Consider the following 16,326-nt stretch of genomic DNA (forward strand, 5'->3'; position numbering starts at 1 on the left):
TAGCATTTTCCTGCCACCTACCAATCCTTCCTTCCTGTCTCAGGGTGAAGCCCTCCTCCTTTGTCATATGTCGCGGTCCCCATGCATGCAACTTACCCCTGACCCCCCAGTCTCAGTCTTTTAGACGTCCAGAGGGGGTCACGCCCTTCTCTTGGTATTGGTTCCTTTAAAAGTACATTGGACCAATCCAGAGCCCGGGTGTTCCTACGTCAAGGTAGGGCTACCTATCGAGGGGTTGGGGTGTGTATGCTCTCTGCATCCACTCCTAAACTCCCCGTATTCCTTCGTGCTTATGCCTGTCCATCCAGGAGCCCTCATGGCACATTAGCCTTGGTCCTCTTATGGCCAGGCTTTACTTCCCAGCCCGTTCTTCTTATTCTGATAGCTCTTACAACATCCCTTACTATTTATTCCATGTGTTGGCGTGTGCATGCTTACTCATAATATGCTTTCCCTGCTCATGTTTCCCATCACAGGCTTTCCCAGTGTATACTTTCCATCACATGCTTCCCCAGCATAGCTACCACATTGTGGTAGGAAGTTTCTAAGTCTGGTAGCACGAGTTCATGCTCAGTGCTACCTGTGTTAAGAATAAATGAATTTAGCTCCATTAATTGTACTATGTCATTACTACAAACATATTATACATATATTAATTTCCATTTCCACAGTACTAGACTCTTTGTTACAATTCCTTCAAATGCAGAAAACACTCACTGGAAAGTAATAAGCTCTAAGTGCACAAACCACAACAGTAGGGCAGCAGATTCTTGAAGAGAAATAAGTGAGTAGAACCTATCCTATAATGTTAACAGCAATGACAAATGTAAAATATTTCCTATACAGTGTAATCTTATTCACATTCCTGTACTCTGTCACATAGAGTATGTGTCCCAACACTGGAGAGAAGATGCATTTTTTGGCTACCAGTTCCTCAATGGTGTTGATCCAATGATGATCAAGAAGTGCAGCGAAATCCCGGACAACTTCCCAGTGACGGACAGCATGGTGGCAAGCATCCTGGGGCCAAAGACCAACCTTACTGCGGAGTTAGAGGTATGTACATTTGATCTTGGTTTCCAAAGGCCTGCAAACTGGTGTGTGTGTGTATATATAGTGGATTCAGCTGGAGGCTCCACCAGCTCTTTTGTTTCTAGGCGTGGCTTGACAGTGCAACTCTCTACAAGAGTTATTGTTACAAGCTCTTAAACCTACACATAAAGTAGAGTTGCTCTCTGCCCACAGCACTATTTCTCTCTCTACTTGTGTTTTTTGCTGTTTAGTCTCTCAAATGGAGTATTTGCATTGTGATCCATGACCTACTACTTCATATCTCACAAGTACATTGAACAATAGCAAATTACATCCTTTATCTCAAATGTGCATTGTGTACCGCAAGCAATTACATTTGTTGTTTTCTCACTGTAGCAAACTGCTCAAGTATCACACATGCAATAGGAGTGCATGCTCCTTTCACACACATAGCGCAAAACAGCACAAGCCACAACTGTAAATGTATGACTTTACAACACAGTCAATACAACTACACAACCATGCAAGTTTTTACCATGCATATGCCTTTACCACATAAGCCTTTACAAAGAAATTTGTGTTATTAAGGCTTGTATGGTAAACATATGCATGGTAAAAATGTACCAGGTTAGTGTAACTCGAAATGTTACCCTATATATATTACCTACTGGCGGTCGCCAGTAGGTAGTTATAGTTAGGACCTAGTTACCATAGGAAAATCGTAACATTCTTTTCCCAATAACTTTGGCGCCGGATGACGAATCTTCACGAAAGTTTCAAAACTGTTGGGGCGCTCCGGTCAGCTCCTATCCTGAAAGTTTCGGGGTGATACGTCAAGCAGGGGCCGTGAAAAAAGGGAGGTCACAAAACGCTTTTTCTCCCATAGGGAATTTTGGAACAGGCTACAGCCCAAACTCCTGAACGGAATTACACCACATTTTGCAAAAAGGTAGCCCTTGGCTCAGAAAGAGACCTTTTTTTTTAAATGTTGTAAATCCGTTCAGTAGTTCCTGAGAAAATCAAAAAATAGAGTTAAAAAAATCGATTTCCCATAGGAAACTTTAGACACGGTTATAGCAAAAACTGCTGAACGGAATTATACCATATTTGGCAAAAAGGTACTGCTTGGCTCAGAAAGCAACCTTTTAAAAAATGGTGTAAATCCGTTCAGTAGTTTTTGAGAAATTAAGAAATAAAGATAGTGATATCTATGGCCGTGGTGGATCCGCGCACCCTCCCGATCACGAGCTTCATGCTAATTGGCTGTCAACACTCCAAACCAGGAAGTGTTGGCAGCCATCTTGTGCCTCGTGTGCCTCGGTAGAACCGAGGCATAAGAAAACAGAAATACAAATGTGCAAAACAGGAAAAGGGGGCAGGGTAGAAACACCCTGACCCCCTTGGCCTGCTCAGGGGTCCTAGAAGGACTCCCAGGGCCAGAAAAAGCTTTTTTTTGTTTAAAATTGCGGATCCGCAGATCCGGCCATAAAAAAACACCAAAACGATGCGCGGGCTTCCGCCCTTCGTGTTAATAAAGCCCCCGGGTGGGCCAGGCAGTTGAAAAAAAAGTGTGGGGGGGGCCCCAGACACTTGCCCCAGGGACCGCCACCTTGAGGATGGGGTCCCCGGGGCCAGAAGTGGCCCAGGAGGGGGGCCACGTGGCTCCCCTCCCAAAGAACAAAACAAAAAAAGAAATACTAATAAATAAATAAAGGCCGGCCCCCGGGGTATGGTGTCCCCGGGGTCAACAGAGTCCTTAGGAGGAGGGCCACACAGCCCCCTTCCAGTAACATTTGTATTTATTTTTAAAAAAATGGTGGTAAGGCCATGGGGGATGGGGTCCCCAGGGCCCATAAAATAGAAAAGGAAGGGGGGCCACACAGCCCCCCTTCTTTAAAAAAAAAATTAAGTAAAAAAGACCGGCATCGCGCCAGAGGCCCCGCCCCCTTCCTGCAGCACTCTGAAAATGCGCCCCCTGGCACCATGTAAAATGGGGAAGTAATTCCCCTTGAATACTGGGGGTCCCTGGGGGCCAACTACGCCCCCTGGCAAGTTGTAAGTTGGGGAATTAATTCCCCTTGAATACTGAGGGTCCCGGGGGCCAACTAGCCTACCAGGTACCTCCAGTATGCAGCAGGGAGCTGCGTTGCAAAGAGGTGTTCAGAGGCCACGCCCCTTTTTACACCTCTCTGCAACACAGCTCTGTGGCGCGTATTGGAGGTACCTGGTGAGCTAGTTGGATCCCAGGGACCATCAGGATTCAAGGGGACTTTATCCCCCAACTCAAAACGCGCCACGGGGTGCGGTTTTGCTCAGTGGTGAAGTGAGGTGACATGTGTGCAAACACAACCTGTGGTGCGTTTTAAGTTGGGGAATTAATTCCTATTCAATACTGAGGGTCCCTGGGGGCCAACTAGCCCGCCACTTACCTCCAGTAAGTGCAACTGTGCTACCTTGCAGAGAGGTGGCCCAGGCCATGCCCCTTTTACACCACTCTGCAATGTAGCTCTGTGGCACTTACTGGAGGTAAGTGGGCAGCTAGTTGGCCCCTCAGGACTCAAGGGGACTAAATCTCCCAATTTACAACGCACCAGGGGGTGCGTTTGCACAGTGGTGCAGGTAGGGGACATGGCCTGATGTCGCAAGTGCGCAAACGCGCCCTGTGGTGCGTTTTAAGTTTGAGAATTAAGTACCCTTGAATCCTGAGGGTCCCTGGGGGCCAACTAGCCCACCAGGTACGTCCAATAAGTGCCACAGAGTTGCATTGCAGAGAGGTGTAAAATGGGGCATGGCCTTGGACCACCTCTCTGCAACGCAGCTCTGTGGTGCTTACTGGAGGTATGTGGTATGCCAGGTGGACCCAGGGACTCTCAGGATTCAAGAGGACTTAATCCCCAAACTTAAAACGTGCCACAGGGTGCCTTTGTACAGTGGTAAAGGGAGGGGGCAGGGCCAGAGCTGACGTGTGCAAACCTGCCCTGTGGCATGTTTTAAGTTTGGGAATTAAGTCCCCTTTAAACCTGAGGGCCCCTGGGGGCCAACTAGGCCACCAGGTACCTCCAGGAAGCACCACAGGGCTTTGTTGCAGAGAGGTGGTCCAGGCCATGCCCCTTTTTACACCTCTGTGCAACGCCGCTCTGTGGCGCTTATTGGAGATACCTGGTGGGCTAGTTGGACCCCAGGGACCCTCAGAATTCAAGGGGACTTAATCTCCCAACTTAAAACTGCCACAGGGCGTGTTTGCACACATGTCACCTCAGGCCCCCCTCCCTTCACCACTGTGCAAACGCGCCTCGTGGCACGTTTTAAGAGGTAGTTTTAATCTCCCTGCCCTATTATGTACTAGGGACTTACAGAGGAGGTCATGCAGGGGTACCCCAACGCATAGTGTTCTCTAGTGTATGTAGGTGTTTTCACTGTATTCTAAGTGTCTTTTAGCATAGACCTGGCTCTAGGCCTGGTTAGTCAGAGTCCGTTACCACCAGTACCATCTGAAAAAGTTGTGGGCACAGGATGATTTTGCAACAAGGCCTCTTTCTGTTCCTCTGTTGGTTCTTTCTGCACGTCCTCCTTCTTCCTGCACTTTTCTTCCTCTTTGTGTACTTCTGTTGCATCTTTCGGCATTTCTTTTGCTTCTTTCTGTGCTTTTTTTCTTCTTTCTTCACATGTCCTACCTCTGTAGGAATAGTTAGAAATTAGCATTTAAAAAAGCTTTGAAATTCACTGAAAAAACCATAAGTTTCAGACACGTTATAGTTAGGAATTAGCATTTAAAAAAAACCTTAGAAATTCCCTGAACAAACCATAGGTTTTAGGGTAAGTTATAGTTAGTTGGACATTTCACTCGAACAAAACCATAGAAATTTCCCCGTTATAGTTAGTTCAGCTATACGCAATGCACTGCTGATGACGTCACATATTACATCACTGATGACATGGCCAGTGACATCACTGATGACATCTCAAATGACATCACTGATTTCTAAGGTTTTTTAAATGCTAATTCCTAACTATAACGTGTCTGAAACCTAAGTTTTTTACAGTGATATATATGCTGCTGCTAAACACCTGATGCGCCAAATCTACAGATGGAAAATCAGGTACAGACCACAGCTTGTAGTTTTAGAAAATGCAGTGCTTTAATGCAGACAAAAATACAGCATGTCAGTTAAATACTGGCCAATGCCCAGCCTTACGCGTTTCGACCGTGATGCCACGGTCTTGATCACATGATGTCCTAGCGGTACAATCTGCCTTTAAATAGTGATTTGAACACACCTCTAAAGAAAAACATTTGTGTGTGAGTCACCACACCAATGAGGAATGAAAATGGATGACAGACTGTCTACTCTTACATTCCGTAACAAGGGTGCATGCACACAATGATCGATATAAGAACCCAGTTGAAATTAACTGAGGAATGACAATCGTTCGATCTAAATAAAAAGGATAAAAGAAGGGCAATTGATAAATACATAGCTGCCACCCTGTCTTAAAAAAGCCTATACATATAAATAGATACAAATAACATTGTCTAAAAACGTCACAGAATAAGATAGATGTTTTCAAATTCTCTAAAACCGCAGTGAAGCTCTATAAATAAACATATAGTGCAAGTGCAAGATGACAAATGGATAAATAGATAGATACCTATTTATATATATATATTACCTATAGTTATAGTTAGGACCACGTTTCCATAGGAAATCCGCAACATTCTATTTTGAATAACTTTGGCGCCGGTTGACGAATCCTCGCGAATTTTTCAAAATAGGTGGGGCGCTACGCTCCGCTCCTACCCTGAAAGTCTCGGGGGGATTTGTCAAGCGGGGGCTGAGATAAAAGGGGGGTCCCAAAACGCGTTTTTCCCATGCATTTTTCCATAGGACCTTTAGACACAGCTACAGCCCGAACGGCTGAACAGAATTACTTGAAATTTGGCAGAGAGGTAGTCCTCAGGTCAAGGAAGTGCCTTTTGTAGGTTTGGTGTAAATCTGTTCAGTAGATTCTGAGAAAATAGCCTTTAAATCAATATATATATCTGAGCCAGTGTACGGTGCGCTTACCGTACGCGTACGGTGGCGTGCGCGAGCGCGATTCTGATTGGTTGTTAGATCTTAGTAAACATTCGAATCGGTCGAAACCAGGAAGCGGCGGCCGCCATTTCGTGTGTTTCACTCAGAAAAAAAAGAGTGATATCTTGTAAAGGGGGCAAGGGAGAGAGTTACAGACCCCCTAACATTTGTAAGGGGGTCAAAGAAGGACAGAAAAGTACAAAGAAAACATTTATTGATTTTAAAAAAAATCTCGGGGTACGCGTACGGTAAGCTCAACGTACGCGTACGGTAGAAAAAAAATAAAAGAAATGAAATGCAGATTTAAGAGTTTAGATATTAGGGGGCTCTAAAAAGAGCTGTTGTGTTTATGAAGTGATTTTTTAGTGGTACCTACAAGTAAGTACCGATGCAGAGTCTAAGGTTCAAGAGGAAGACTCTGTTCCCTTCATCAGTGAAGTGCACACCATCTCCTCTATAAATGTCTTGCATGTCGTAACGCAAGTTGTTGTGGTAAATGGAACCCATACCATAGTCACGGAGGAAAGCAGAAACAGATTTGTTGACGTGCTTTCTTGCTTTGTCAATCTGCGGACAGAAATGATTGGACCAGTTCCATTTTTGCCTTTGGCATATGTTAGAAAACACAAAGGCAGTTTTAGGGAAAAGTGAAAACAGTTGTGCAAAGGTGTCCTTCATAAGCATTTCCAGACCTACCCCAGTCAAAGTGCCTAGGTCATTGCCACCACAGTGCACTATTATGAGGTCAGGGTGTTGGATTTGCATGAAGGATTTCACCAATGGCATCAATTGGTGCCACTTTAACCCTCTCTGACCAATCCATTTAATGTCTACATTTGGCAAAGCAAGGTCTCTCACCATATCTGTTTTCTCTGCATACTTTTCACTCCAGAAGACATAGCTGTGCCCTACAATCCACACTGTGAACATCTTCAAAGGAGAACTGGATGCACTCAGGAGGTGTAATTCAGTAGAATGGTAAAAAGAAATGAAAGACAGTTTGGAAATGGAGGCATACATATTTTTTTTATAAAAAAAAGAACTGATTGGCTGTTTCATACCATTCTAGAATAAAAACTAGGCTGTATGTGTAAATTAATAGAAGCATGTTTTGTATTGGTACAGAAAAATGTGTTACCAAAGAACAGTACTATGGATTTGCTGTTAGGTTTGAAAAGTCAAGCACTCTTGCACTGTGGAATTGAAACATTGTTTGGTGAACTTCTGACCTAACTCAACAAAGCAGTGTTCCATGAGCTGTTGCTATGGTAGCAGGCAGAAGTCAAGTTGGGGGAAGGGTACTAGGCAGAAGTCAAGTTGGGGGAAGGGTACTTTTGGAAAAGGGTTGGTTTTCAACCAATAGAAATGTGTGATTACATTTGAAAAAAAGGGGGAAGCACTGAGATTTGAAATTAACATGTATATGTGTGGAAAAAGAGAGGGAAAGTTTGCCATTATCTGGTTCTGCTGAGAGGAGAGAGGTGTAAAGAACAGAGATCCTGGCTCTGATAATCTGCTGTTTGAGTGCCACATTTCTTTCACAGCTAACTAATTTTAAAGGTGAGTTTAGAGTTTGAGAGGGGATGTATATGGTAAATTAAGAAATGAATAATAGAAATGGAATTCCTTTTGTTGAAGTTGTGTTTATCATTTTCTGTTTTGGGAGAAATTTAAATGTGAGGAACATGTAAAATAATATGGACTATGTTTTCATGATAAATTAAGGTGTACTGGTAAAAATAAGGAATACTTTAAGGGTTTGAGGTTGCACTCAGTAATGCAAATACATACAGCATCAGTAAGGCTGGTTGCCCTTGCTGGAGTGTAGGCAGTCACCCAGGTTACACATGGTGCTGGTCTGAAAAAGCAGTTTGGACATGTGCTTTTTTAAGAATCTAAAAAGTGGATTCAAAATGTGTCAGTCTGTAAAAGTGTTTATCACTTGTCAAAAAAAGAGTAGTAAGTGCGCTTTCAAATTGGCAAAGAAATTTCGTTTTGTGACTAATATGAAAACATGACTCTGTGTGCAAAGAGGAATTACAGGCAGAGATTTATTGCGTATTGCTCTGGTGATTTCACAGTTGCATTAGATGGAAAGAGGGAGCCATTTTTTTGTGCAGAAGCAGACTCTTAGCACACACCCAGCTGCTTACCCTGTGAAATCATGCACAGTATTCACAAGCGAGTGGGGTTTGAGGTTTCAGTCAGTAATGCAAATACATTCAGCATCACTAAGGCTGGTTGCCCTTGCTGGAGTGTAGTCAGTCACCCAGGTTCCACATGGTGCTGGTCTGAAAAAGCAGTTTGGACATGTGCTTTTTTAAGAATCTGAAAAGTGGATTCAAAATGTGTCAGTCTGTAAAAGTGTTTATCACTTGCCAAAAAAAAGAGTAGTAAGTGTGCTTTCAAATTGGCAAAGAAATTTCGTTTTGTGACTAATATGAAAACATGACTATGTGTGCAAAAAGGAATTACAGGCAGAGATTTATAGCGTATTGCTCTGGTGATTTCACAGTTGCATTAGATGGAAAGGGGGAGCCATTTTTTGGTGCAGAAGCAGACTCTTAGCACACACCCAGCTGCTTACCCTGTGGAATCATGCACAGTATTCACAAGCGAGTGGGGTTTGAGGTTTCAGTCAGTAATGCAAATACATTCAGCATCACTAAGGCTGGTTGCCCTTGCTGGAGTGTAGTCAGTCACCCAGGTTACACATGGTGCTGGTCTGAAAAAGCAGTTTGGACATGTGCTTTTTTAAGAATCTGAAAAGTGGATTCATAATGTGTCAGTCTGTAAAAGTGTTTATCACTTGCCAAAAAAAAGAGTAGTAAGTGTGCTTTCAAATTGGCAAAGAAATTTCGTTTTGTGACTAATATGAAAACATGACTCTGTGTGCAAAGAGGAATTACAGGCAGAGATTTATTGCATATTGCTCTGGTGATTTCACAGTTGCATTAGATGGAAAGGGGGAGCCATTTTTTTGTGCAGAAGCAGACTCTTAGCACACACCCAGCTGCTTACCCTGTGGAATCATGCACAGTATTCACAAGCGAGTGGGGTTTGAGGTTTCAGTCAGTAATGCAAAAACATTCAGCATCACTAAGGCTGGTTGCCCTTGCTGGAGTGTAGTCAGTCACCCAGGTTACACATGGTGCTGGTCTGAAAAAGCAGTTTGGACATGTGCTTTTTTAAGAATCTGAAAAGTGGATTCAAAATGTGTCAGTCTGTAAAAGTGTTTATCACTTGCCAAAAAAAAGAGTAGTAAGTGTGCTTTCAAAATGGCAAAGAAATTTCGTTTTGTGACTAATATGAAAACATGACTATGTGTGCAAAAAGGAATTACAGGCAGAGATTTATTGCGTATTGCTCTGGTGATTTCACAGTTGCATTAGATGGAAAGGGGGAGCCATTTTTTGGTGCAGAAGCTGTCTCTTAGCACACAGCCAGCTACTTACCATGTGGAATCATGCACAGTATTCACAAGCGAGTGGGGTTTGAGGTTTCAGTCAGTAATGCAAACACATTCAGCATCACTAAGGCTGGTTGCCCTTGCTGGAGTGTAGGCAGACACCCATGTTACAAATGGTGCTGGTCTGAAAAAGCAGTTTAGACATGTGCTTTTTTAAGAATCTGAAAAGTGGATTCAAAATGTGTCAGTCTGTAAAAGTGTTTATCACTTGCCAAAAAAAAGAGTAAGTAAGTGTGCTGACAGATAACTGTTTTAAAACATGTCATGTTGTCAAGCTTTAGTAGCATTAGAAGACAGTTTGATTAAATGAGTGAGGCATTGACACTAAAGTGCAATTGTGAAATATGTAGATTGTGTGCAGTTCCCTTATCACTTCCACTGTAGTGAATGAGTTTTGGTAAACTCCTAGGGATAGTGGTGCTTGTCTAGAATCACACTGTGAGTGTGTGTGCATTTGGGAACCACTGTGAGAGAAGGATTGGGTAACATCGTGTATTTTCTGACAGATAACTCTTTTAAAACCGGTCATGTTGTCAAGTTTTAGTAGCATTAGAAGCCAGTCTTTGCTTATGCGTTGATTAAATGAGTCAGGCTTTGACACAAAAGTGCAGTCTTGAAATATGTACATTGTGTGCAGTTCCCTTACCACTTCCATAGTGGTGAATGAGTTTTGGTAAACTCCTAGGGATATTGGTTGTTGTCTAGAATCACACTGTGAGTCTGTGTGCATTTGGGAACCACTGTGAGAGAAGCATTTGGTAACATTGTGTATTTGCTGACAGATAACTGTTTTAAAACATGTCATGTTGTCAAGTTTTAGTAGCATTAGAAGACAGTTATGGCTTATGCTTTGATTAAATGAGTCAGGCATTGACACTAAAGTGCAGTCATGAAATATGTAGATTGTGTGCAGTTCCCTTACCACTTCCACTGTAGTGAATGAGTTTTGGTAAACTCCTAGGGATAGTGGTGCTTGTTTAGAATCACACTGTGAGTGTGTGTGCATTTGTGAACCACTGTGAGAGAAGGATTGGGTAACATCGTGTATTGTCTGACAGATAACTCTTTTGAAACCGGTCATGTTGTCAAGTTTTAGTAGCATTAGAAGCTAGTCTTTGCTTCTGCATTGATAAAATGAGTCAGGGTTTGACACTAAGGTGCAGTACCATGTACTATTCTCTTCACTGTGCCAGAACTGAAAATTTGAAAGTTTTACCCAGGCACTGTCCTAGAAGTAGTCTGATGATTTAGTCAGTTTCTAAGTACGTATGTTGTGAACCATTCATTACCAAATAGACTGCTTCAAATGTCTATGCAGTATGCATGTAGCCTTCTAACATACTATACACTTGTCGTTCACACCTTCAATTCCCTAGTCAGTATCCATACACTTCCAGGAAACACCCTGTCACTCCCTTTGCAGTCTTCTAGTGACCCATTCAGCACCATGTACTAATCCATTCACTGTGCCAAAACCCAAACACTTATAAATTCACCAAGACACTCTCTTTGCAGTACTCTAATCATTCAGTCAGTGCCTAAGTATTCATGCACTGAGCCAGGCCCTTGCACATGGACTTCTTCAAACCCCTATCCACTATGCATGCAGTCTTCTAACCACCTAGACACTTGTCTTTCACACTTTCAATTCCCTAGTCAGTATCCATACAGTCCAGCAAACATCCTGTCACTCCCTTTGCACTCTTCTAGTGACCCATTCAGTACCAAGTACTAATCCATTCCCTGCGCCAAAAGCCTACCACTTATAAATTCACCCTGGCACTCTCCTTGCTGTACTCTAATCATTCAGTCAGTTCCCAAGTGCTCATGCAGTGAGCCAGGCCATATTACATAGACTGCTTCAAACACCTATTCACTACGCATGTAGTCCTCTAACCACCAACACAGTTGTTTTTCACACCTTCAATTCCCTAGTCAGTATCCATACACTTCCAGGAAACACCCTGTCACTCCCTTTGTAGTCCTCTAGTGACCCATTCAGCACCATGTACTAATCCATTCACTGTGCCAAACCCCAAACACTTATAAATTCACCAAGACACTCTCTTTGCAGTTCTCTAATCATTCAGTCAGTGCCTAAGTATTCATGCACTGAGCCAGGCCTTAGCACATGGACTTCTTCAAACCCCAATCCACTATGCATGCAGTCTTCTAACCACCTAGACACTTGTCTTTCACACTTTCAATTCCCTAGTCAGTATCCATACAGTCCAGCAAACATCCTGTCACTCCCTTTGCACTCTTCTAGTTACCCATTCAGTACCAAGTACTAATCCATTCCCTGCGCCAAAAGCCTACCACTTATAAATTCACCCAGGCACTCTACTTGCTGTACTCTAATCATTCAGTTACACCTTCAATTCCCCAGTTAGTATTTATACATTTCTAGCAAACACCCTGTTACTCACCCAGTGTGTATCCTTATAGTACTGTAATCATTCAGTCAGTTAGCATGTAGTCTTTTAGTGAGGTAGGGTTTAGGGCATGAACTGCTTCAAAGTAGTATGCACTATGCATGTAGTGTTTTAACCATCGTCACACTTGTGGTTCAGGGCTATAGTTTCTTAGTCAGTTTTTATATACAATGTGTTTGTACAGTAATGGAATAGTATAAATTTGAAAGTTATTAATATACTTTTATTTGTGATTCTTTTTTACAGATACTGTTTTTCAACGTTAAAATAGAGAAATCATGCCAGAAAAAAAAAAGAAAAAGAAAAGAACAGAGACAGGAGGATTATTTGAAGAAACATCAACCACAAGTATTGAATGTACAAGATAATGTGGCTAAAAGGAAAAAATCTTCTGGTAAGATCACAAAGCAATTTATTAAAAATGTTTGTAGGAGCAAACAGAATGTAGATATTGCTGGAATTACTGAGAATTTTTCAAGTAGGAAAAAAATTCAAAATAAGAGGAAAAGTAAAAAAGCAAATGGTCAGTCAAAGGAGATAAAGTATGGTAAAAGAAGGCAAAATCAGTATAAGGAATTACGCAAAAAAATATTTTACAAGAAAGTAGTACATAATTTGCTGAAAGATGTGAAGAAATATAAAAAGAGAGCTCTATTTTATAAAAAGAAGAAGCATATTGAAAACATTGTGGAAAAGGCTTTTGAAGTAAAAAAGAAACTGTTTATTTTAGTGTTAAACAGAATTCGTTCACTTGATAAACCAATATATGTAATGAAGGCCAAAAGTAGGAGGAAAAGAGTTATTAATAAAAAAAAAATGTGATTTTTTTTTGGAGAATGGAAACACAGTTCTAGTTCAGAGCCTCTTTTTAATGAAGAGAGTTATTCACTGAGCGAAAAATTATTGTATGCAGTTGACACCAGTGGTAGAGGTTATGAGGTTAGTGACGGTTGTCCAATTGAGAAAGAGAAAATGGTTGAAAGAAATGCAAAAGAAGTGATAGCTCATGAAGTTTTAGGGAGACGTGCTAAAAACCCTGTGTACACTTGGGATTGCAGTAGTGTTTGCAGTGTACGACAGGAATCTATTAAAAAATTATGTAGTTTTTTACGAGCCTATACTAAAAAAGTGTAAAACAAAAGATTAAGCTGTTGCAAGGACTAGACCCTTATAGAGTGAGAAAACATACTGGTTTGCAAGGTCATTCTCTGGCTTGTCTTTCTAGGAAAGTTTGTCAAAGTGTTTTTCACCATTTCAGAATGCTGGCAGTATATCATACTCAAATGCGGAAGTTAGTGAGAAGGTTGTATTATGCAAAAAGTCCAGCACTAAAATTAAGTGAGTTGAACAGTACTTTTTGCGTGGGTCAGTATCAGATGTGAAGCAGGTCTGTGATGATATTGAGTTTTGTTACTTTGGGCCTTAGCAAGAGAGTGAAGAAACTGACACATTAGTAGAACAAAATGTTGAAGACAATGTACAACCCGTAATTACAGAAAACTTTGAGGATAAAATGACAAAGTTTAAGGTAATTTCAGGTGAAAGACCAAACGTTTCTTGTATTTGTTGTCGACGAAGTCACTATAAAAATCAGACTAGGGGTGTCAATCTGTATTTAAAAAGTGAAATAGAAGATAATGATAAGTGGATGGAATTTGCAACTTATTTGCTGGTAGAGGATTGTTTTGATTTGGGATGTGAGCAGCGTATTTGCAAATATTGTTTTAACAAACTAGATGAGAATAAAGTGCCTGCTAGAGCTGTTCATAATAATCTAGAGTTGGTTGCTATTCCTCCAGAGCGGATAGATTTAAATATGTATGAGTCTATTCTCATACAATGTGTTCACCCGTTTCAGGCTATTGTTCGTATGGAGCCCAAAACAAGTAAATTACCTCCATCAGAGTTGCAAAGAGGATTGAAAGGAAGAGTTGTGTATTTACCATTAGATTTAAGGAAAAATATTGAAACTATTGATGTAGACCATGAAGAAAATGAGCCACTAGTCATTCTAGTTAATGGTGTTCCTACTAAGAATAAGACAATCTGGCAAAAGTTAGTGGATGTTAGAAAAGTGCAAAAGGCGTCATTGTATCTGTTAAAAAATAATGAGTACTATAGAAATGTGTTTGTTGGAGAAGAAGAAATAGATTTGGCAGAAATTACTGAAACATTAAGTGGACAAATTGAAAAAGTGGACATGTTCAGATGTGAAGAGATCTATGAACATTACAGTGTACATCCACTTCATTCCAAAGAGGTGATGGGGAATACGATTGAGTTGTTTCAAATAAAAAAAGCAACAGGAAGTCCCATGAGTGTATGGGAAGAGACCTTGGAAGCTCGTTGTTTCCCGCAGTTGTTTCCAACAGGAAAAGGTGGACGATATGATGAACGTCCTGTGCAGATTCCTGCATTTGAATATCGACAACAAGATTATATGCAGAAGATCCAAGATTTCGACAATGTATCCCTTATATGTTTCATCTTCTGTTTGAAAGTGACTTGTCTGAATATTCATATGCAGTAAATCACATTTTAAAAAACTGGAATGCATCTTCAAAATGTAATTGCAAAGGATTTTATGGATAAAGTGCATCAGAGAGATGATCATTTAGAATCTCAGTTGATTAACCTGATGGCATGTCAGCGTGGGACTAATGAATATTGGTACCGTCGACATGGAGAACCGAAATGTATGCTACGGAACTTGGGAATTCCTACATGGTTCGTTACACTAAACTCTGCTGAGTATGCTTGGGATGATTTACTTGAATTTCTTCGAGAGGCAAATTCCAATATAAAATATATTGAATACAAGACACCTGGAGAATTGTGCTCTTTGGATTCTGTCAATGTATGCAGATATTTCAATCATAGATTTGAAGCTATGATGTCTTTCATCTGCAATAAAAAGAATCCTCCTCTTGGAGAAGTTGCGGATTTCTTTTGGAGAAAGGAGTATCAAGCAAGAGGTGCTCCTCACATACATATGTTGTTATGGGTCAAGGACGCCCCCAAATTCGGAGCTGATTCAGATGAAATGATTTTGTCTTTTTGAAGATTATGCTACATGTGCTCTTCCAAATAGCAAAGAAAAACTTAAAACAACAAGTCTTACGAAAATACTGTCGACAAAAGTACAAGTCAAAGGATAAGTTCTATACCAAATGTCGTTTTGGATTTCCACGTCCTGTATTATCCAAAGGAAGAGTGAACAGTTTTATGTCAGCTATACGACATACCATCACAAGAAAGTCTCCGAAAAACACCTACAACTTAAGAAGAAGCGAAGAATCAAAATACATAAATGACTACAATCCAGTTATTTTATCCATGTGGAACGCTAACATGGATATTCAGTATGTTGCGGACAATTCCATTACTGTTGCTCGATATGTAACGTCTTACATTAGTAAATCAGAAAAGACTGAATTGAAAGAAATGTGGGAAGAGATTTCTCACGAGAAGACTCTAAGTAAGAAATTATACAGTTTCAGTTTGAAGATGTTATCGCATCGTGAAATTGGAGCATATGAATGTTCAGATCGGTTATCATCTGCAAGTCTATATTCCAAAAGTAGAAGAATCATTTGGGTGAGTCTAGGTCTTGCAGGAATGCGAAATCGGGTACTGAGATCTGTTCAAGAAATTGAATATTTAGCAGAAAATGAACCAGAAAGTACAGATATTTTGAAAACGAATATGTTGGACACATACTATCCAAATAGAAGTCATCATCTTGAGAACATGTGTCTCTATGAAGTGCTGCAAAACTACACTTTTAAACGGAATACTACAGAGAACATCAACAATGGAAAATATGGAGTGATTGGTTCCGAAGGATGTCTGGTGAAACAAAGGAAAGGAAATTTAATTAATCACAGAAAACTGAGTTGCGACACTGCTGACAAAAGGGAATTTTACTATTTAGCCCTGTTGCAAATGTTCAAACCATGGCGTTCAGAACTGGAATTACTTGGAGATTTCCCCAGCTATGAAGATTCATTTAATGCTTGTAAAGATAGCATACAATGCAGTGCTTTCGCAAATTATTTCAAAATGTTGAATGATGAAATTGATCAAGAAGCTATAATTGCAGCTGTGATTGCTAGAGACAGTTCTCAAGATAGTCAAAGTTCTGCTGCACTGAGTCAAGATCCACTAGGACAACCAATTGTTGAAAATGAAGCAGCGATTGCAATGAATGAGGTGGAAACAGCAATGTATCAAGCACAAGAAGATGCAATACAGTTAGGAGACTTGGAAGAGCAACTAAATGTTGAACAGAAACAAATATATCAGCAAGTGAAAG

At 40.9% G+C, this 16,326-nt stretch overlaps 1 protein-coding gene across 2 annotated transcripts in view; it reads left to right on the forward strand.

Annotated features, from left to right (window-relative positions):
* The window catches only part of LOC146780369 (hydroperoxide isomerase ALOXE3-like), a 554,429-nt gene that overhangs the window by 420,528 nt on the left and 117,575 nt on the right, over positions 1-16,326 (forward strand). For both annotated transcript variants that reach the window (XM_085638540.1, XM_085638541.1), the window contains one exon: positions 884-1,056. In XM_085638540.1, the coding sequence (XP_085494666.1) occupies positions 884-1,056 (173 nt within the window). The remainder of the gene's footprint in view (positions 1-883; positions 1,057-16,326) is intronic.

This window comes from Triturus cristatus, chromosome 12, assembly GCF_964204655.1.
Source record: "Triturus cristatus chromosome 12, aTriCri1.1, whole genome shotgun sequence".
Classification (NCBI taxonomy): Eukaryota; Metazoa; Chordata; class Amphibia; order Caudata; family Salamandridae; genus Triturus; species Triturus cristatus.